We start from the raw sequence: 22,945 nt of genomic DNA, 5'->3' as shown, positions 1-22,945 counted from the left end.
GCTTAACTCTATCCATCCACCCATCCGTCCACCCATCCATCCGTCCATCCATCCATCCAACCGTCCGTCCCCTATTGCTTGTGTGGATGGGCACATGTTACAGTGTGTGCCCATGGGAGTGTTTATAAATAGAGGTCAGACACCAATGTCTCCCATCTTTCTCTAGCTCCGCCTTATTTTTTACATTAAAGGACTTATCTATATCTCATGCACATGAGTGTCTTGCCACATGCATGCGTATCACGTGGGTGTGCCTAGTGCTCGCAGAGGTCAGGAGAGGGTGTCGGAGCCCCTGCAAGTGGAGGTGGGTGCTGGGAACCGAACCTGGGTTTGGTTTGCCCGTGACTGTGGTCACCTCTCGCCTTCGCTCTTAGAAGAAGTCTGCAGCCAACCCTGGGACTTGCTGATTTGACTAGCCTGGCCATCCAGCAAGTCCCCAAGATCCCCACCTCTGAAGTTTCTCCAGCACCATCAGACTTAGATTTGTTGGTGTGCTGAAAATCAAGCCCAGGCCTCCATGCCTGCATGGCAAGCACATTCCCAAATGACGCATCTCCTTAGCTCTGTTTTGACTCTCCCATCAACACTTAAAAAATTTTAAATTGGGAGAAAAAAAAAATTCTTTTAACCATTTCCCCACAGGCCATGTTTTACTTATGTGGGTGAACAGGAAATGGGAGGGTTTGGCCACTGCGCTGTGGGAGGAATGTGACAAGAAGGATTTCAAAGGACTATGCGTATTCTCAGACCTCTGAAAGGCTCTCCCCAGCACCCACCAGAAATAGGACCACCCGGCTTTGTGGAGTGTACCTTCAGCACGACTGTTGCCATGGCAACATGTGAACTTCCGAGTCAGCTGTCTTCCTGCGGTCACCTACCTTGGGGGTTGAAGAACCCGGTCATCCAGAACACGTTAGGCCTCCCTTCAAATATCCACGCTGAAAACTGAGAGTTCCTTTCCAGAAGTTCGGTGAACCAGAAGCCCAGGGTGGAGGAATCCCAGGACACCCTCTTCCAGAGCTGGGGTATGCGAGCATCATACATGTTGTCCAATGCATCTCTCAAGTTCTGAAGACAACAAGGGTAAAACGTGTGACTGGGGGAACCAGGGAGACGGCTCGAAGATCACACATCGCTCTCTCAGAGAGCCTGAGTTTGGCTCCCAGCATCCATTCAAGCGGCTCATGACGACCTGCAAGTCTGGCTTCGGGGGATCGTGTGGCTCTTCCTCACAGCCGCAGGCAGCTGCACTTGAGTGCACATTATACTACACACAGACACACGGACATACAGGAAGCAAGATCTTTTTAAAATAGTGGGTTTGGGGGACTGGAGAGATGGCTCCGCAGCACTGCTGCTCTTGCGGAGGACGCGCGTTCAGTCAGAGGATCCACACGGTGGCTCACAACTGTCTGTAACTCCAAGAGATCTGGTGCCCTCTTCTTGCCTCAGCGGGTACTATACACATATAAGTGCATATTCTTACATGCAGGCGAAATACTCGTGTGCATGTGTGTGTGTGTGTGTGTGTGTGTGTGTGTGTGAATAAATATCTTAAAATGATGGTTTAAAAAACTGCATGAAAAGGAGACAGCACTGGGGATCTGGGAGGATAGGATTACCTTGCGATCATGAGAACCTGAGATTCTCACACCCCACAGGAAAAATATCTGCGTGTGCTCATGCACAGTTACAATCCCAGGACTGATGAGGCAGAGACAGGAGCACCTCTCCTGGTCACCGGCCAGCCACCCCAGCTCCAGTGAGAGACGGTGCGCCCAAGTGAAGGCGTGTGACGAATGACGTTGCCCTCTGCCTCAACATGTGGGATCTCACGTGTGTGTATGCACACCCTCACACCCACACACATGTAAGTATGCCCACACACAGATGAACATGTGCACACACAGGTACACACACATGCAACGATTAAAAAAAAAAAAAAAAACCAGAAGAGGGAGAAGCCCACCTCACTCATGATGATTGTTCCTTCAATGGCCAGTTTCAGATCACTCAAGCTACTGCGGAGGATTGAAATGACCCTCTGCATCCTGTCAATTTCTTGTCTGAGAAATATGTTCATTGAGTTAAGGTGTCCCATCTTTATCAGCCGAGCTTTCACCTAGAACAAAGTATGACGTGCCACAATTAAAAAAAAACCGTTCATCCTTCCCCTTCCCAGCAGCCTCTCCCCCTCTCCATTCTTGCTCTTCCTCTTGAGGTGTCTCCGCCAGACCCAATGAGCCAGAAAACATCTCTTGCAGAACCGGACTGGTTGTTAAAACCCCCATTTTCTGAGCTTCAAAAACGTCTGTTCGACTTAAATGATTTTTATTTCCTACTGATTGTACTTAGTTGATAATTGGAAATGTTCTTTAAAGAGATGGAAAAAAAACTGTACCTATTTCCTCTTTCAAATGATTAAGTATTAAGTGTCAGCTAAATATTCTTTTGCAATCTAACCTTCACCGGAGTACAGCAGGACCCTTTTTTTTTCCATTACTCTTACAGAGTTGTTATTAGAAATGTCACAAAAAGTTAATACAGCCCAAATCTTTACAGAACAGCCACCTGTGGACATGATTAACTGTAGGTCACGGTCACCTCAGCTATGGAGGTTAAAAATGGCTTTCCCTAATCTAATCAGTAAAAATATTTGGCTCCGTGGGAGAGCCATTAAGTGACCTGTCACTTGTTCCTGTTGGCATATCATTTATTGACCATGTTAAAGAGATCAATACCAAAGCTTCTCATTGCAGAGACAATAAAATGTAATGATTAATTAATCAGTCAATTAATTAACACACCAATATACATTCACTTTTCAGTGTAACAATACATGCCAAGAAGAAATTGACTATGGATACCAGCAGGAACCTGTGAGAGGACTTGAAGAGGTGCTGGGATGATAGAGCGATGGAGACAGAAAGTAGAAGACCTGACTCAAGGATGAGACCAAAGAGCCACGAGGAGGCCAGCAGCTGCGGGGCTTTCTTGCCAGAGATGCCCGTGGTGGCCCTTCCTGAGGTGTGGGATGGTGAGCAAGTTCTCTGCCATACAGCAGCTGTGTCGTTCCCAGTGAGTTATAGATAAAGGGTATAAAACAGTTACATAAAAGCCCGTGGCCCGAGTTGGAGCCACCTGAGCAGAGCAGAGCCAATAACACCAGCAGCAAAGTCCAGCCGGGCCCCTGGAAGACCATGGCCCAGGCCCACACATTAACTTCAAGTCATACAGTAACTGCATCATCTGGAATTTTTTTTTTTTTTTTTTAATCTGTGTGTGCCTGTGTCTGTGTAATGCGTATGTACGGGCGGGTGCCTTCAGCAGTCAGAAGATTCTCTGGGACTAAAGTGACAAGCGGTTTTGAGTTGCCCTACCAGGGTCCTAGGAATGAAACTCAAGTCTTCTGCAGCAGGTGCTCTTCACTGGTGAGCCATTTCCCAGATGCTAACACCTTCACTTGTTTGTTTGTTTAGAGGCGGGATCTTAGGCTGGCCTCACACTTGGTATACAGTTAAGGATGGCTTTGGTCTTCTGATGCTCCTGCCTCCCACGTGCTAGAATTATAGGTGTGCCCCACCATACCCAGTTTGTGCAGTGCTGGGCATCACACCCAGGGCCTTGTACCCGCTAGGCAAGCACTTCACCAACAGAGCCACATCCCGGGTGCTTTGCTTTTGTTTTTGTTTTTCAGTCTCCAGTGCCCTCTACTCAGGCTCCACGAGCAACTCTTCAGCCTAGGTGACTGACATCACCAACAGCACGCTTTGTTTGCGACTATCACGTGGCAATTGCACACGTGTGCACATACATGGCCATTTACATGTATGAGAGGAGCCATCTCTCCAGCTCTCAGCTGCAGGTTTTAGCAGAGAATCTTGCCGGGTATAACGGATTGCATCTGTAGTCCCAGCTGCTTGCGGGCAGAGGCAGAAGGACTACTTGAGCCCAAGAGCTCTAGGCTGGCCCAGGCAACAGAGCATGACCAATTCCTTCTTAATTAAAAAAGAAGAAGAAGAAGAAGACTAATTAAACCGGAAGGGAACACCACAGAAAAGAGTGTAATTTTAATACTGCTAGTATTTCATGCGTGACTATGATCCCAGCGTAAACTGTTCGCTAATAAGGTCAAAGGCTTGCTGTGGTCTCTAGCCAGAGTCTCCCAGTGCTTCTGTGAGCAGCTGTCTACGGTAATGGGACCCCATTTGTACCGTGGAAGCTAATGGAGTAATTAGGTTTCAATTTACAGATTTCACTTGACTGCAACATTTCCAATAACATGCTTCCATGAAATAAAGAAGGCAGAGGGTTGGTGAGGTGGCTCTGGAGATGCATGCGGCCACAGCTAACAAGCCGAGTTTGATCCCCAGGACCCACGTGATGGGAGGAGAGGACCATCTCCTGCAGGGTGTTCGGCCACCTCCACATGAATGTTATGTGGTGGGGAGGAGGGGGGTAGGGGGAGGAGTCCTCCAGGATCTTGCGTACCTGGAAGGGCATGTCTTACCTCATGGGGCACGTAGTCAGGTGGCAGCTTGCTCAGCATGTCCTCAGACAGCCTGTAGACAATGGCCTCCCGAGTCTCCCCCACGCCGCCACCGCTCTCTTTGGGCTGAATGTTGGTGATGGTCTCAAGAACAGCGGAAGCTGTGTTACTCTGATACCTGATGGGAAGAACGACTGCTCAGCCTGAGGGGGACAGACACAGACCCCGAGAAAATCACCCAAGCTAAAGGGATCTCTTGAAACAAAACCAACCATGAGAAAAAGAAAAAAGGAAAAAAAAAAAAAAGAAAAAGAAACTTTGCCGTCGACCATCAACCTACAGGAACAAAAACACTTGGTTTCTATTAGCTTCTCATGTGACACCAGGACCATCTCCAGATGAAGAGAGCCCTTAAGTGTCTTTGGCGACCCAAATTCTCCTGACTGTCGCTTACCTACACAAGCAGCTTGCACTGAACAGGATCACACCCATCCTCCCCAGTGCAAGAATGTCTACCAGTGTCTACCAGAAAATCACAATGCATTATAGCAAACAGAACTAGCTTTTTTCCTCCCTCATTGGATTATGAGCAACTCAGATTTCTCTGGTCTGCTCTGTTTTGTTTGTGTTATGGTTCCCATGGTGACGTGCTGTCATCCATCTGCCCCATCGACGCAAATGCAGCTACCCAGCGTGGGACTGAGGGGTGCCCCAGCTGGTAGAGGGCTTACAGCGCAAGCACGCCGACCTGAGTTTGGATCCCCGGCGCCCTCGTAAAATGCTGGGTACAGCAGCACAGAAAACATGAGGGGGCCGCATCTCCAGACAAGGAAACAGCTCATCAGTTGCATGGGAGCTGGTTGCAGGAGAGATTATCTCCAAATGGGTATGCGGTTTCTCTCTGGGGGAGACGCACGCTCTATGATTTTGACTGCAGGGCTGGCCACACCGTTCTGCGACCTGCTGTACTTTTACCCTCCTGTTAAACTTAGGGAATTTAAAGAGGACAGGTTATACTTTGCTTAAAGGATTTTTTTCTTTTCAAAATCCAAAAACAAAAGTAGCAAAACTTTGGAGAAGACTAGAGGAGTGAGCCGTCTACAGGCTGCTGTTTGAGCAGATTCTAAAGAAACCACTTCAGCAAGGAGAAAAAAATGAGTCCCGTTCAAGGCTAGGAAAGAGTGGGTCAGTGCCTGGGTACACCCAAACAGGCACTATAGGGTGAAATAAGAACTATATATCTAATTGTTGAGGCTTAAAAGAGAAGCAAGATAAAGTTAAAACAGTGAAATGCCAGAAGGGGAGTGCTTTGAGTTAATGTTCCTTCAGAGTTCGTGTGTGTGTGTGTGTGTGTGTGTGTGTGTGTGTGTGTGCGTGTGTCCCCAGTGTTGGGGGTGGAGATAGGCAGTTCTTGGGAGCTCTCTGGCCAGCCAATCTAGTCAAAACAGTAAGCTCTAGGTTTAGCGAGACCTAGCTAAAAAAAAAAAAAAAAAAAAAAAAGAGTGTATAGTGATATAGTGATTGAGGAAGACATCTTTATATTGATGTCTGGCCTCTCCACATGGACAAGTGAACCCACAAGATACTTACACGTACACACATACACCACACACGCTTGTGCTCACATGCACGTGCTACACAGGTGCACACACACGAAGACGCACAGACACACGCATCTACACAGTATTTTTTTAAGGCAAAAGAATGGCAAGGTCTTATGCTGACTCTAAACAGTCTGAGTATTCACTTAGACTTTAGACTTACTCTATATATGCTCCACAAGCAATAAGGAAGTTCTTAAAATAAAGACTCGAGTGGTAGTATTTCTGACAATAAATCCTACCAAAGGCCTGCGAAAAGCTACACAGTTGATGAAAATGAGGAAGTAGCTCTATCTCCACTGATCAAGTGAGATGCTATCTAGAATTCAGAGTGAGGTGATGAGCCGGGAGTGGTTTATTCCCGTGATGCCAGCCAGCACTTGGGAGGCTGAGACCGGAAGACAGGCATGAGCTTTAGTCCAATCTGGGGTACATATTGGGGTACTCCAGACTACAGAGAGACCCCATCTCAAACAACCACAAACCCCGTAAGAAACACATAACTGTTCCCACCTATCTCTCTCTCTCTCTCCTTTCTCTCTCTGTCCATATATCTGTCTGTGTATGTGTCTGTGTGTGTGCAGGTACAAGAAAGTCTAGAAGGGTACTTGGACAGTGGTATCTCTGCATGATAAGCTTTTTCTAAGAAGGTATGGCTTTCATGATACCGTATTAAGAAAATATGATTTTGTAACAAAAGTGTAAAGCCATTTCCTTTTTGAGAAATAGACACCCTCCTGCCCCCATGAACAAAGCCCGTCTCAAGCACAAAGAACTTGTCAGAGCTGAATCAGTGGCAAGTATCTAAGGGATGCTGAAATGTCCCTCACCAACCACGACCAGGAAGAAAGGCCCTCGGGCTGACGGCTGAGGTCTCTTCTCAGCATACAGGGAGGGAATGACACTGTTTCCTCTCAGCCTTCCTGGGTGTGAATTAACCGTCCTTCTGTGGAACCCGATACAGGAACTGCCAGACACCTAAGGAGCTACTGATGGCGTCCTCCTGCCTTCCTCTCGTGCAGGGACGGTGCTCTGTGGGAACCAGAGAATCCCAAGGAGCCTGGGTTTGACCTCGTTTGTGAATGGAGCTGACATGATGAGCAGGTTCAACTCATGGATCCAGACACATGTAACCTTATGGGAGGCTGTAGCCATGGTAAATGTACATGGCACCTCATTTTTACACACTGGGCTCTCTGTCTGTGTGGCCATTGTGAGAGCACTCATGGTGGAGTGAATGTCTTTCACTCCACCCAGACTTTGGGAGCTGCCTCTGCATTACCCTTCCCACACGTGAATTTCAAAATAAGAGTTAATAAAAGTAAAAAAAAATTTTTATTTCTGTGTGTGTGCGTGTGTGTGTGTGTGTGTGTGTGTGTGTGTGTGTGTAATGCCCATGGAGGCCAGAAGAGGGCATCAGGTTCCCTGGAGCAGGAGTTATGGGTGGTTGTAACCTGCCTGGCAGAGGTGCTGAGAAGCAATCACGAGTCTTCCGGAAAAGCCATAGCACTATCATCCGCTGAGCCACCTCTGCAGTCCCCAAAGCTGATTTTTAATAAATAAAAGTGTATTGCCTAAAGTTACTTACTGGGTGTGAGCAACCCCTACTCAGAGAGCGGAGGTTTAGAATGTATCAGAATGCGTTTAACAGTGGACAGAGGAGTGGAAAGGGAACACACACCAGCTGAGCACGAGGTGGGGATTCAACGCTTCAATAAAGGGGTGCAGAAGGCAGCTCCCCCGCTCCTGAGTTTTGAGTGCAATCCATGTGTGTGTGAGTGTGTGTGTTAACTTCTTGTGGCACGTAACAATGGTACAGGTCACAATCCAAGTTTAATGTCCTATAAAATACAAGCAGCTCAGAGGCAGCAAAGCGTATATAAATAGCTAATGAGACAACAAAAGGAAATGAGTCACAGTCTAACATCTACAGGTTACTATAGCCACGTCTCAGAAATTTAGATCTGTGTGTGATTCACATGCGCCCATGACCTCCCTCTGGGGTTAGACACAGTCAAGACAGGAGCCATGGGCAAATCACTCTCAGAGGAATGGAGAGGCCTCCATGCTGACATCCCACAGAGCACTGCTGAGTACCGGGCCAGGATGCCCGGCTCTCTCCTAAACACACACACACTTCCCTGCATTCCTAGAGCTCCCTGTCTCGCGCTGAGCACTTCTGCGACAGAGGCACTATCTCCAGTCTCCTCTGTCCCTCACCTGAACTGCTCCTGGTCCCGTGTCCTTTGGCAACATTAATGTCTTCACTGTTGCCAACCGAGACTCCTAAGATACAGCTTCCTGGTGCCCTTCCCAGGCGCTCTTGCCTCACGAGCCCTGCCTCCCGATCATTCCCAGCACTCGCTCTCATCCTTATCCCTACTGTTTTCAAAACGATTCCTTTTACTTGTACCTCTGAGTGTTTGTATGTGCAGTACCTGTGGATGGCATCAGAGCCCCTGCCCACTAGGGAGTACCAGAAACCAAACTCAGGTCCCCTGCAAAGAGCAGCTTAGCTGCTGACCCATCTCTCCAGACTCCCTATCACCTACGGAACGAACCCAGACTCTTTTCCTAATGCCCCGAGCCCTCAGAAGCCGCACAGCCTTTGTGCAGGCGCTGCTTCCCCGTGCTCTGGGTGGGCTGTACGTTTTCACTTCTCCACACCCCTCTCTGGTTGCTCCAGCCACTGGGTCTTGGTCCTTGTCTCCCACTGCTTTCTTCCTTGCATTCCCTCTCTCTCACCCCACAACAAAGGCACCTTGTCACTTACACCCCATCCCTAAACTGACAATGCTACATCTTCCAGCGCATAGCTGGAACACAACTCTGTCATCTGCTGTCTTTGATCCCTAAATTGAGATTTATTGGGGTCTGCATTTTTTTCTTTTCTTTTCCTTCCTTCCTTCCTTCCTTCCTTCCTTCCTTCCTTCCTTCCTTCCTTCCTTCCCTGCATCGGGCATATACACCATGGCACTCTACACGTAACCTGATTTTAGAGTTTATCGGATTGCCTTACGGATTTACCTAATAGACAATGAGCTTGGAGGATGAGGACTGTGTCTTCCTCATCTTCGTGTTCCCAAGCTGCCCAGACAGTAAGTTCTCAATAAATATTTGTTTGTTGAACTGAAGCCAGTTGGTTGGAATCTTATTAAACTTCAAATGCAGAGGAGAGAGAGTCTCCAATATTTAAAGGGCATGAAAAATCTAATTATCTGTCCCTTCTTATGGTAAACATTTAGAGCGTTTTTATTACAAGTTTTCCCACTTACTGGCATTTCTCCACCTAAAGGGAGAAATGAATACACATGCATTACATGTAGAAAGTACATACACATACATGCAGACACATACATATAGAAAGTAAACATCCATCAGGGGCTCCTTAACTCTTGGTGATTCAAATTTGTGCTTTCACAGTCTATTCTCATTGGGGTTTCCCCCTCCCTCAGGGTTACCTGCACTTTTTGCATATTCTACCTGGCTTTCAAAAAGACTTTGATTGTGCCACACTTCAAAACTCAAGGAACGGGTTGCGAGCATCTTTGCAAAATTTTATAGGCTGTGCTCTCTTCGAAACACAAGGGAGTCAGAGAGTCAAATTTCAAGACAAAGAAAGCTATTTTGTAATTATATCAACGCAGATCTTCTAATGCTAAAGATAGAAAACAGTGGTAAATTTCCATGCTAGGAAGGTCATTCTGACCTGCCTGGTCTATCTACAAATAAAATCCAGAATGATTTTATTTCATGTCCGAGGGCTCTCGGGAGCTCTCTCGGCTCACCTCCAGTCCCACATACCCTATGGAACCCTGCTCTACACACCAGTAGCCGAGAGACGAGGAGCTGGATCTGTACACCACCATGGACAGAGCCATCATGCTCTCTGAGGGCCCTGGTCAAGTTCACAGGCGCCCCTGGGCAAGGATCCTGATGAAGATGCCGCGGCCGCCTCTGATCCATCTCCCCTACAAAAATCGCTTTCATGGTGGGTGATTTTGTTCTTTTTATGAGGCTATCTAAGAAGAGTCCCCACCCACGGGCACTCCTAAGGAACCCTGAAGAGCCGACCCACTTCGAATGACAGCAGAGACGAGCTCCCAGGTCGCCTCGTCACCCATTTCATAAGACACGGAATGCCATCCCCAGCACGCGAGGGCTGTGCGACTTGTGTCTCCTTTTCCACAGTGTGATTTTTATGTTTGCAAAGTTACAAAAGGCAAGTGCCTAGTCAGCTGGCTCCGAGGGATAATTGCAAATGCCTCTGCGTGCCTCAAAAGCCCAAGGGCTTTCGGGAGAACAGTCTCCACAGATGCTTCGATATGAAGCAAGAAGACTGTCGTAATCCCGGAACGTTGGCCCCGAGTTATTTCTCAAAGGTTTCTCTTTGGAGTGAAAGTGAGGGAGGAAGCTGTTTGGCTGTTGTAGCTTGGTTGTTTGGGGGAGTTGGGAGTCCTGAGTAACAAAAACGCAAAACAGTTCGAAGAGAGCACTGCCTATAAAATAAACCATCAAGCACCTAATGAGGTATCAGTGCATAGTTATTTCCAGATCGGCACATGAAATATCAATGGGCATAATTTAAAAAAAATCTAAAACTCAAATATTGCCAGTTAATTCCAAAACGAACGTGTTTACATTTGCCCTGCATAGAAATGAATGGGAACGCTGTAATGAGGCGTTTGATAAATTTCGGAAGGTAGGAAAATATGCATAACCTGCTAATGAGAAAAAGGGCCCAAATAAATAACTGCTTTTGACATCGAGATAGCGGAATTTGCGGAGTCTTTGGTACCTTATAAATCTAGATAATAAAATGTGAATACACCGTGCATTTTTATAGCTTCTGTCACCAAGATATCTAACCTCGTGGGAGAGATTTCACTTATTTTAAAGCATTTAATTCAGTGTGGTCTCCCTCCACCGCCACCTTCGGAGACTCTGCATTTCTGAAACAAAGACCAAGGAGGAAGACTTGTGGTTCCCTTCTCCGGGTTTCTCTCCTCTGAGATTTATGGATGTGAACTTCAGAAGGCAGATCCCCATAAACAGGGGGCAATTCTTCACCACGGTCCATGACACCCACGGGACTAGGTAGAGGCAAGATTGCTGCTGAATGGCGTGGCCGGTCATACAAAGCAGTGCTTTCTCTAGCTGAGAACATCCACACTGACTAAGCCACTGCTTGGTAGAGTCTTTCTTGTCTTGTGGCTTCAGCTGTTCCCCCAACACACCCCACACGGGACTCTAACTTTTCCTCGTGTGCACTCTTATTCTCGAATCCTATGCCACCCCACCCACCCCAGGCCGGATATGGCAAAGGCACCTTGCATTGCACCCTTTTACACAGACCTTGAAAAACTGAGATTTGCTAGGGTGTTTTGCAGCTGGGGAAATTGAGCCCCTTGTTTCTTAGTGCCTTCTGGTGGCCACTAAGGGAACAACAGGGGAGCTGTAGGCAGGAGCCTCTGAGAAATAAAACACAATCACCTTAAAAGCAGGATAATTTCAGGGTAGGATTCTAGTCACCAGATCTTTCAGGGCCTAGAGGAAGGAAGAATTAGACCCAAAATGATGCTTGCCCAGTGACCAGGAAACTTTCCAAACAAACACAGCTGTGGGATGCAGCTGGCTGCCTGGACACAGCAGGAGCTAGGAACAGGGTATGAAGCTTAGGCGAGAGGGGACTCAGGATGGAAGAACCCCAAGGAGGAACCAAATGGGAAGATGGGAATTCAGCCAGGTCGGGGGAGCCAAGTACACCAGGCTCCCAGGCCAACAGGCGTCTCTAGTGGGAAGAGTTGCCCATTGGTAGGAGAGACACAGGGCTCTCAACTAGGTTCCTTTGAATGTGAGGAAACTATTAATGATGCTAGCTTAGGCTTCCTGTAGCAGCCCACCAGATGGCTTCCCAGACCTTCTCTACCACCTGTGAGCGGCAATGAGCGAACATTGGCTACAGAAGAAAGTTCTAGGCCTTGACTCTGTACCCAAGGAACAACCTGCCCTGTCACTTTGCCCCACGCCATCGCCATCCCTGATCTAGGCCTGCATCCACACATCCCTGGGTTTACCCACCGGGTTTGGGTGTGTAGCATATTGTACGAGGCATTAAGGGTGCTCTAGACAAGGTTGGGGAGGCGGCAGAGAGACTGTACTGTGCTCTAAGTACCCTGGAAACTACTGAGAAAGAAAAGAGGTGGCAGCGGAGGAGGAGTCACAGGGGTCATGGGTTCATTTGGGGGCTTGAGTTACCTGAAAGAAATCATATAAAAGACTATGGTGAGACTCCCATCATCCCTTTCTTCAGCTCTTGGTGCAGACAGGGGGGGGTCCCTGATGAACACTTTTGAACTCCCAGCTCCAAATAACATCGCAGACGGGTTAGTGCAGTTCTCGGTCCTCACCGGAGAAGCCTCTTTGTGCAGTGGGTGGTGTCTACCCAGGAGACTCAACAGAGAACAAGCCCTAAAATATAGGTGGATGTCACAGCATCTCCCTAAGACACGGGGAACCTGCCAGGAAGACGGGGCAGAGAGGCAGTAAGAGCAGTCAGAGAGGACTGCTGTAAGACAATGTCTTCCCGACACTACGGGGACGCTGCCCTCAAGAACTCACGGCCCCGGTGGACCCCCTGCACAAGATCTGCACAAGAGCGGGCCAGTCCATGTTGCATCGTGGATGGAAGCAATCAAGAGTTACCCTACCTGTAACTGAAGAGAGAGCTCACAGCTGATGGCTGCTTTGGAAGGGAAAGACAATTTTTTCAGGGGTGTGGCTCCGGATAAGTCGCCCAGGTACCAGTGGATGGTTCCACACTCATGCATCCACCTGAAGCACTGACTGGACTGAGTGGGTTACATCAGAGAAGATACTGAGGTGGGAGGGGGCCTGGGAGGAATCAGACAGGAGACTAGATTGATACGATCAAAAATGCATTGTGTGCATGTATATGTATTCTGAAAGGCTAACTGAAACAGGAGATATGAGGTCACACTGTTACCTGAACACTATATTAAAGAATGACTACAATGCTCATGCCATTTGCAAATTAGGCTGGTGTTACCCTGCCACAGCGTGCCTTTCCCTGATGGACCTGTCGGGCTGGGTCCTGCTAACGAGGACCCCTGGCTTGTGGTGTGGCATTCACGTGTGCCAATGTCAAGTTGGCCCCCTTGGTTTCTCTGAGATACGATGACTCACTGTAGCAAACTGGCTGGGCGCAGCGGCCTGACAAGACTGCTCTGAGGGCGCCAGAGTGCTCCTTCTGAAGAGAGACCAGAGTGGCTGCAAGCTAATGGATTTCAGAGCAACGCCTACAGGGCTGGACATATGCACACACTCCCGCCACAGACTTACTGAATGTACTCGGCACTGTGCGCACACGATCGGGCAAGGGCTACCTCGCAAGCCTCCCTGCACGCACAGATCCGACCAGTGGGCTTCTTCAAGAATACAGTTTATAAAACTCGACTGCACTTGGAAACAGAGGATGCTAAACAGGTCAAAGAAACCGCAACACTAAAAAGCACTGGGCCCTGATGGTTTCACAGGGGAACTCAATTCAGTTCTCAAGCCTATAAATTGTTTGAAGGATTAGGAAATACCCGATATTTTATAAAGTGAACATAACCATCTATTAAGAATGAAACTGGGTAAAGCTATCAAACACAAAAAATGCTCTGGAGCCACATTATTTGTGAGACTCAGTGCAAACATCTTCTCTTCCCAGTGAACTACTGACATCTACCCACAGAAAAATAATAAGAAAGAACCAGAAAAGAGTGGTAATAAAGTTCAAGACTGAATGAATAATTCATATTAGAAAATCCATTATATATTATTTAGCAATCTGGAGAATAACTATATATGTGTTCCACAGATACTTAAAGATATTAAATAAAATTCAGGATCCAATATTTGTTTGCAATGATAAAAAAAAAAAAAAGAAATGCAAGGATAGCTGGGAAAAATCCCAGAGGAGGGGCGTGCAGTGAGGGGTCCTGACCGAATAATGAGACTTGAGGATCTTTAAACAGGCTGTGACAGCAGAGGAGTCCTAGGCACGGGCCCACACGCTCATCAAAACTCTGTCCACATTTGGGGGAGCATCTCAAGCCAATGATAACAGATTACTAGACTGCTGCTTGGAAAAAAGATGAGATTTCATCCACACCCGCATGCCACAAAGATTCTAAATGGCTGAGGAGTTAAATGTGCAATGCAAAACCATGCCAACACTAGAAAGGGGGGTCATTCACTTTCAGCATCATCTGAGACGAGGCCTCGTGGCTGTCACTATAGACCCAGCTGCGACAACAGCACAATCCTTCATTTGATCACAGTGAACAACAGTCAAGCCAAATGACAAGCTTCTACCTCCAAAAGCAGAGGCAAAACCAACCGAGAAAACGGGAAATAGTGTTTGCAGCATACATCACAAATAAAAGGTGAGACTCGTGTGCGCGCGCGCACGCGTGCGTGTGTGTGTGTGTGTGTGTGTGTGTGTGTGTGCGCGCGCGTGTATATGTATGCCTATGCAGGCATATAATTCAGTCTTAAAAATAAAAAAGGACTAGTTCTGGTTTCATTTCTGTTGCTATGGGAGAACACCCTGACCAAAAGCAGCTTAGCGGGGAGAAGGGCTTATGGTCCCAGAACGCGTCCCAGCGTTGGCTGGTACATGGTGGCACATGGCTGTAATCCCTACACTTGGGAGATGGGGGCAAAAGGATCAGATAGTCGAGGCCATCCTCAGCTACAAAGCAAGTTCAAGCTCAGCCTGAAATGAATGAAGCCCTGCCTTAAAAAAAATGCTGGGAACTAAACCCAGAACTTCGTGCTTGTTAGGAAGGTATATAATCAAACTGTGCCCCCAGCCCACGCACCAATATGTATTACATAATTATAATTTCATGGAGTTTTGTCCACTACTTTTCTTCTCATCCATGGGAAACCCTCACCTTCTACGTTTCCCCAGCACCAGGGCCATGCTTGAAGACCTGAAGGTACAGCAGTGAAAATGGACACAGGTTTTGGATGCAGCGGAATTTATATTTTAACCAATGGCTCGTGAATAAAGGCAAATAAATAACAAAAACAGAGTATGTCCGTGGTGGATACAGGAAAAAGTAGGTCAGGCGGTAGAGCCTGGGGGACGTTAAAAACGGGTCAACATCTGTACTTAGGGTGACGGCGGGGAGGCATCAATGAAAAGACGACACTTAAGCCAGGGCCGGAAGTGGTAAAAGGTGAGCCGCAGCGTATTTCAGGGTGGGGGCATGTTCCAGGACGTACAAGTGCGGCGTCCTACCGTCTAAGTAACAGGAAGTTAAGGAGGGCCAGAGCTGAACGGAGGGAGGGGCATGCGGGGGGGGGGGGGGGGGGAGGAGCAGGTACATAGGATGCCTCTGACCTGGACCCAAGGTGAGGCAGAACCTCAGGAGAATTCTGAGCACAGGAGCGAGTCTAACTGGCAGTTTAAAAGCCTCCGCTCAAGCGAAACCACTTCCTTGTGCACCCCCTCTTGCTGCTGCTTCTCAAACTGATCCCCAAAGAAGCCCTTTTTTATTTATTGTTTCACTGACCAAGGTAGCATTTCAGCTCACTGAACACAGTCTCAGTCTCTCAGAGCAGCAGCCCAGAGGCAGCACTGAAGAGCCACCTGCTCCACCTCAGGGTCTGAAATAAGCATTCGCTGCCCATGGGTTGTGACAGCTTTTCCAAAAGTGGAGAGTGCCATGGGCCAGGTTAAAGGCTACAGAGAAGAACCCAGCACGGGTACAAAAATCTCACGCAGGGGCCGTGCTGGGTCTGTGGGAAGGCAGTATGCTTGTCTGTAAGAGCAGAGTATGGGAAGTGGAAAGTGCCCGGGCATGACAAGCGGGTTATTAAAATTACAGCCATAGGGAAAGAAGCAGGCATGCTTCTCTTTCTAGAACCTTCTACCAATGGACCACAGGGGTAACACCTTGCAGAGAGTGACTCGGCTAGGGAGCTGACTGAGTCAGCAGGTGGGAAGGAGTGGTCCTTTTTGGTGGAGGGGTCTCCAAGGAGAAACTTCATGTGGAGGGTGGGCCAGAGAAGGGGCTAAGGATTGGAGGGCATTTCTATGGGTTTGTGGGCCCAGGGACCTCACACTAGCTGTGGGGTGTGTGCCCATGAGGGGCTCACGACCACACGGTTGTAGGTGAGCCGGTATGAGGTGGGATGGTCCATCACGGAGACAGCCAGGCAGGACTCTAACTATGTGCCTTGCCCTCCCAGACCCTGCTTAGGGTATATCCTATAACATACCTGTTACAATACATATTTAGACTGTTAAAATCGTGTGTGCAAATGTTTCTACGTGTGGGTATGTGCACATGAATGCAGCTTCCTGGGGAGGCCAGAAGAGGGTGTCAGATACCCTGGAGTTGGAGTTTACAGGTGGTTATGAGCCATTGGACATGGGTGCTGGGAACTGAATTTTCGTTCTCTACAAGAGCAGCAAACGCTCTTAGCCACTGAGTCATCTCTGTGGTCCCAAGTGGTATATTTTTAATGGATATTAAAATGGAGAAAGAGATAAGGGACCGGGAGAGGACTATCAATGGAGAGCATCGATTAAAGCAAAAACATAACTAGTTTTATGATAGGACAGAGAAGTAATCAACGCATAAATTACAGCTTTTGTGTTGTCATAAATGCCAGGCCGTGGGGATTTAGTGAGTGGAGGGCAGGCTGAGCTGTGACAGAGCTGTAATTGGAAGACAGGAAACAACACTATTTTTCACAGTAAAATAAAAAGAAGGGAAAGGAGAGAGATTAAGGGGGAAAATGAAATGCATAGTCTTTGCCAGGCTGAGTTACAAATGACGCCTCCAAATTAGAAAAGAAGAAGAAGAATTAAAAAAAAGTCAAGAACTCACGTGATGTCGGCATTAGGGTGGAGCCCAAAGACTTCCGGGTTATCTAGGGATGGCAGAGACTGGATGTACTCAAAATACTGGTCCAAGGTTTTGCACACGGGGATTTTATATCCAGTGTAAAAACAGAACGAGGGCTCAAACATCTTCTCGCTGAACCAGACCTGTAGGGGAGACAGAAAAATAAAAGAAAATTGATGAAAAGGAGCAAGATTAGAAGGAGGGGGGCCTATTTCCCTCCTTTTTAATACTTTTTAATACAAGGCTTTTTAATAGGGCTGCTTTCTTTCTTTCTTTCTTTTTTTTTAACCATTGGTTTTGAAAGCATCTTAACAAAACTATCAACAGAATAATTATCACATATAGGAAGAAAAGAGATAATACACAAAAGAGAGGCCGCCCAGAAATAATTAGGCAGGGCTGCGGTTGGCACCCAAGAGTAGAGCCAAGCAGAGTATGGAGGGTGGCCCCAGGGCTGGAGGTGGGATCAGTGGCTGGACACTTGCTAGCATGCAGGAAACCCTGAGATCCATCCTCAGCACTGAAAAAAAAAAAAATGGTGGAGGGCATGGACCGGGATGTGGCTTGCACTGAGCCCTAGGTTCTATCTGAATTGCTTATATCAAGCGTGGTGGGGTACTTCTGTAATCCCAGCTCTTGGGCACTTGGGAAGTAGAGTCAAGGGGGTCGGAGGTACAAAGTCATGTGGAACGATGCAGTGAGTCCAAGTCCTATGACACAGGAGTAATTTTGTCACCTTGGGCCCACCTGCATGAGGGCTGCTGAGCATCTTTGTGACCCCACATCTCCCTGGCCAAGGCTTTTCCTGAGGGCTGTGTCTACACAGTTCCACTCACAGATACTAAGCACCAACAACGCAGCCACAAAAAACACTTCCCAGCATCTGCCCTCCCACCTTGAACTTCCTTTGTTAATTAAATTCTGTTCCTGGCTACAAGAAGCGAATGCATCTGCTGCCCAGCCTCCATTGTTGTTAGCCTGAAGGCACCTTTTTTCTTATCCCATACGAATTGATTGGTGAACAAATGAGAGAGAACAAATATATATATTTGGTGTGAACAGACTTCTTTTGAAAAGGTGGGAAAAAGAGATGTTGGATGCCTGAGCTGGTTTGAGGTGACAACTTGGGTATCTAACGTGGTGAATTTTCCTGGTAGGGAGGGAAGTGACAGGATGGAAGCAAGGCTGGGCCGAAGGAGACAGGACTGTGCCTTGCCCCCTCAGTCCCCTGTCCCTGAGAGCATCCCTCCATCGCCCATCGCGGCTTTTTTTAGATCCGGTGATTATTCTGAAATAGAGTGTCCTGGTTTTCTCCATGACTCTATTTGCTTCAGGCCCCACTCTATTCAGTTCCTGTGTGCACGGCACAGAGCTCAGAACAGGACGCAGAGGAGAAGGACACACACAGTCCTTTCACACAAGGAACGCGTGACCCCGGGAGAGAGACAAGCCAGTTGTGAAATAACCCGTAGGGTTCACTGAGGCAAGAGCCCAGAGGACATGAAAATAAGCAAAGTTAACAAAAGGCTTTAAGCCGGCAGGGAAGGACAGCCTGGGGGATATCAGGTCAGGACTTAGCAAGGACAAGATGTTTTTTTGAGAGATGCCTTTAAGGAGAGGTTTTTGTTGTTGTTTTTGCTTTGCTTTGGCAAGAGTGCTTGGGATTAGGGAGGGCACACTAGCAAAAACCCAGAGTAATGGACACCAAAGTGGGCAGACAGACAGACAGCCTAGAGCAAATATAATGAGGGGAGGGAGAAGAAAGGGGAAGTGAGGGAGGGGAGTTCTGTGATGGATGACTGGGCGTGGGGTGATGAGCAGAGCAGAGAAGCAATCTCAGGTTATTGAAGAAGATGGTGCTGCGCCTACAGTCGTCATGAAGACAAATGGGCTCTTTAGTGATGTGGGTGGCTGACGTTGCGGGAACACATCCTAGAATGGAGTCTTCGGGTCCACAGCACATTTGTTATCTAGCGAGTGATGGCACCAAGTGGCCAGGTGGCATGTAGTCAGAGAATCGAAGTGAGGCTTAGACCCGAGTTTCCCACCACTTTACTTACACATGCCCAAGTAGGGGGACCTGACACCCCCCCGGGTCGCTGAGGTTCACCGGGGTGGAGACTGTTACAGAGTACGGAGCACGAGCTCTGCATGGAACCGTTCTATTAGTCTTACTTGTTGTTATGATGAAATGCCCTGACCAAAAGCAACTTAGGGAAGAGAGGCTTAAAGGTCCAGAGGGAGGGAGTCCATGACGGTGGGGAAAGCACGGCAGCAAGAGCACTGGGACAGCAGTGGGACCTTCGCAAGGCGTGGCCTAGCAGGGGATCTGTGTCACCTATACCACTGAGCGGACGCCTGGAACAGGTTTGAGCTAAACAGAGGAGTGAGAGGAATGGAAAACAAGGGGAACGTAACATCGTGCAAACCAGCAGGCACGTGTGTGTGTGTTGGTTGCAAAATCTATTACAGTGAGTGACGAGGGCGTGGGATAAACACAGGGAGCCCAACTACCTCCTAGAGTATGGACACTTTGTGTCTGAAGTCTAGGGTGAATTCCTAGGAGGAATTCCTGGGAGCACAACCCAGAGTTCAATCCCCAGCATGGGACAGGGAGCTCATGAGCAAATGTATCATGTTTTATACGTTTAAAAATATTGTACAGAGGAGGGAGAGGTGGCTTGGTGGTGGCTAAGGGCACTGGCTACTCTTGCAGAGGACCCCGGATCACTTCCCAGCACCCAAGTTGAAAGGCTCACAACTGCTTGTAACTCTAGCTCAAGAGGACCCAGCTAGATGAGGGGATCTAGGATACAACTGTCCCTAACCGCAGTTCCAGGCGATCGGATGCCCTCTTCCAGCCTCCACGGTCACTTCACTCACAAGCACAAACTAAACACACAACCGCACACAAAGGACGAACAAGGGGATAGTTATGGATCAGCTGAAAAGATCACTTGACTGTTTCTTCCTGGCTATGCATGACTGTCAATAACTCTCGTCCTTTTCCCCATGGTGGATACCGAAGCTGCCCGCCCCCAGCATGTTCTGAGAACACATCTGGAGCATGCACTCAGGAGCAGGATTCTGGTCTGGAAGGCAGTTGCATTACAGGGCTGAGAAGATAAAAGCTGCTAGCGTGTGCTCCACACGGGTGATCACCAGAAGCCGCCGTGCTGCATCACTGCATCTCACTGTCTTAGGATGCAGTGAGTCAGCGACTCATCACCCCTTCAGAAGCCAGGCACTCGCTCCTCCAGCTGGCTAGAGCACTGGCCACTGTGGACTCACAGCATGGACCCTCCCAGCAACTGCCCTGGCAGATGGGAGCTGCCCCAGCTAAGGGCATACATGGGAGACTGGGCAAAGAATGAGATACCTGTGGGCTACACCTGGGGGCATAGGAGGAGAAGAGGGAGGGAGGGAGGGAGGAAGGGAGGAAGGGAGGAAGGGAGAGATCAGGAGGATACAAGGGAGGGGGCCACAGCCAGGATACAAGGTGAATACATTGTAATAAATAAATAATTAAAAATAAAGAGAATGAGCACCTGAACAGAGAGGTCCATGTCAGAGTCTCTTTGCAGAAAAATAAGCCTGCCATGGCTGCCTTCACCTCCCACACACAATGCTACCATGAACAATGGTATTTACACCTTTGTGGGCCTTTCCTTGAGATGTTCTGACATCTGTTTTGCTGGGGTACTGGATCCAGCCAGCATGGACAGACTGCACTCTGGGAGGTCTGTCCCTAGTTAACTTCTGAGCGCTGGTATGCTTACCTTTAAGCATCCTTGCCAATAACTGCTATTTTCCACGTGTAACTTAACAGAAAAGTGTTGAAACAAAATATTGGGTATCTGGTCAACCTCCAGTTTGCCAAACTCTCCCATCACTTCGTGTGCTTTGTTGGGATTTTTTTTTCCTTTTTCCCTTTTATTGAAAATAAATTCTTTTTTACACAATGTATCTGATTTTAGTTTACCCACCCTCTACTCCTCCCAGTTCTTCTTTCCCTCCCTTCCCCCCCAGAACCACCCCCTTTCTGTCTCTCATTAGAAAAGAGCAGGCTTCAAAGAGATAGCTTTTTAATTAAGTTTAATTTTAATTAAGTTATGCCAAAAAGAAACAGAGGAGGAGAAGCAGGAAGAAGAGAGAAAGAAAGGAATAAAGGAGGAAGAAGAGGAGAGAAAGGAGGAAGAATAGGAGGAGAAACTTTGCTGGAGCAAAATTACTAACAGAGTTCCTAAGATAAAGAAATCATAACTGCAAATTATTTGTGTGTCTGATTTTCCCCACTTAGCCAAATGCATATTGTCTCTTTAACACATAAAAAGATTTAAGAAGAGTTTGTGTCCAGTGGGTGTTAATTTACGCTATTTATCCTTTGTGGTCGAGTCATCATTGCTAATGAATAATGTCCTCTAGAAAATAGCTACTCACAAGCTCTGTGTGGAGTTTATTGGGAAAAGAGGGGGAAGCCCCAACATCCCATCCATCTTCAGTGGTTTGTTTTAACAGAAAAGATGAGAATATTGAAATTACAGTGCATTCCCCAGCGCTTAGTTTTAGCCTTGGAGTCATGCTTTGTTTTACACTCAAGAGGAAGAGGCACAGAGAGATGGCCAGTGCTTTCCCGACGCGTTCTAGAGAGCTAAGACCATGAAGCAAGCGCAGTGAGGAGATGAGGTGCCAGCGTCCTTGGGGGCCCCGTGGGATGGCTGATGGCTGATGGCTGATGGCTGGTTTATTGGTGGGTGTGTAGGCAGTATGGCAGAAAGAAGGGAGCCTTGACTTATTCCATTTATAAGCATCCCTCCTTTGGGCCCTCCCCCAGATCTGTCATGCCACTGTAAACAAAAAAACATCCTTTCGATGGGGAGATGGTAAAGAGAGCTTCTTGCTGCTGCAGAGGACTGGGGTTTGCTTCCCACACACGCGCACCTATGCGTGCGCGCGTGCGCACACACACACACACACACCTGTAACCCCAGCTCCAGGGCCTCTTGACACTCTCTTCCGTCCTCCACACTCACGTGCTCATAGCCACACAAAGCCACACGCATCTATACATAATTAAAAACTAAATACGTATTTTTTTTTTTAAAGGAAACCACAGTGACCTGCAGGCCCACGCTCCGTGTCCTCCCCCAGAACTGACTTACCCTGGCGAAGCAGTTGAGCAGCCGCTTGTCAAAGTCATCGGTCACCCTGCCCCCATACTGCACTTCTCCAATCATGTACCGGACGGTGCTCCATGACACTCCCTGTGGCAGAAACACCGCACGGTCACCCTCTGCCGACGAGAACGCTTACTTAGGGCCTGTCTCTACAGGAAAGTTCTGGAAACGGGAGTGCCAGCCAGGCTGTTCTCCTCGTTGGCATTAACTGTCAGCCTGGCCCAGGCTAGAAGCACGGGAGGGAAAAAGGCTCAGTTGAGTGTGTCTTCATCAGGTTGGTGTGCGGACATCTCTGGGGGGGCCCGCTACAGAGGGAGCAGTTTCCTATGCAGGCATCCCTAGGCTGTGTAAGAAAGCCAGCTAGGCATGGGCCTGGGAGCAATCAGCAAGCGGTGTTCGCATGGCTCCCGCTTCCAGGTTCCCGCCCTGACTTCCCTCAGGGACGAACGGTGACCTGGAAGTGTTAAGCCAAGTAAACATTCCTCCCAGATTCGCTTCAGTGAGAGTGTTTGTCACAGCAGCCGAATGACGCTTGAATAGCTGCACTGAAAATTATTCTTTATCTCATAGGAATAACTCACTACCGGGAGGCAAGAACCGCTCCGGTTTGTTCGCCAGAGAAAAATCTACCCGATTAAGCATCGGGGGATAAACTGGCTATGGATTATGTCAAATAGCAAAACAAGAGCATTTTTCTCTTCCTGATTGTAATCACCTGTAACAGTCATTATAGCAAATGCCACATGG

General features: G+C 48.0%; 1 protein-coding gene across 2 annotated transcripts in view; it reads right to left on the bottom strand.

Moving 5' to 3' along the window:
* The window catches only part of Dnah8 (dynein axonemal heavy chain 8), a 205,054-nt gene that overhangs the window by 15,293 nt on the left and 166,816 nt on the right, over positions 1-22,945 (bottom strand). For both annotated transcript variants that reach the window (XM_021652387.2, XM_060369207.1), the window contains 5 exons: positions 22,184-22,285; positions 17,004-17,164; positions 4,511-4,667; positions 1,970-2,122; positions 879-1,068 (listed from right to left, as the gene is read on the bottom strand). In XM_021652387.2, the coding sequence (XP_021508062.2) occupies positions 879-1,068; positions 1,970-2,122; positions 4,511-4,667; positions 17,004-17,164; positions 22,184-22,285 (763 nt within the window). The remainder of the gene's footprint in view (positions 1-878; positions 1,069-1,969; positions 2,123-4,510; positions 4,668-17,003; positions 17,165-22,183; positions 22,286-22,945) is intronic.

This window comes from Meriones unguiculatus, chromosome 16 (genome assembly GCF_030254825.1).
Source record: "Meriones unguiculatus strain TT.TT164.6M chromosome 16, Bangor_MerUng_6.1, whole genome shotgun sequence".
Classification (NCBI taxonomy): domain Eukaryota; kingdom Metazoa; phylum Chordata; class Mammalia; order Rodentia; family Muridae; genus Meriones; species Meriones unguiculatus.
The sequence above is the reverse complement of the archived record's forward strand: the minus strand, read 5'-3'. Positions and strand labels throughout refer to the sequence as shown.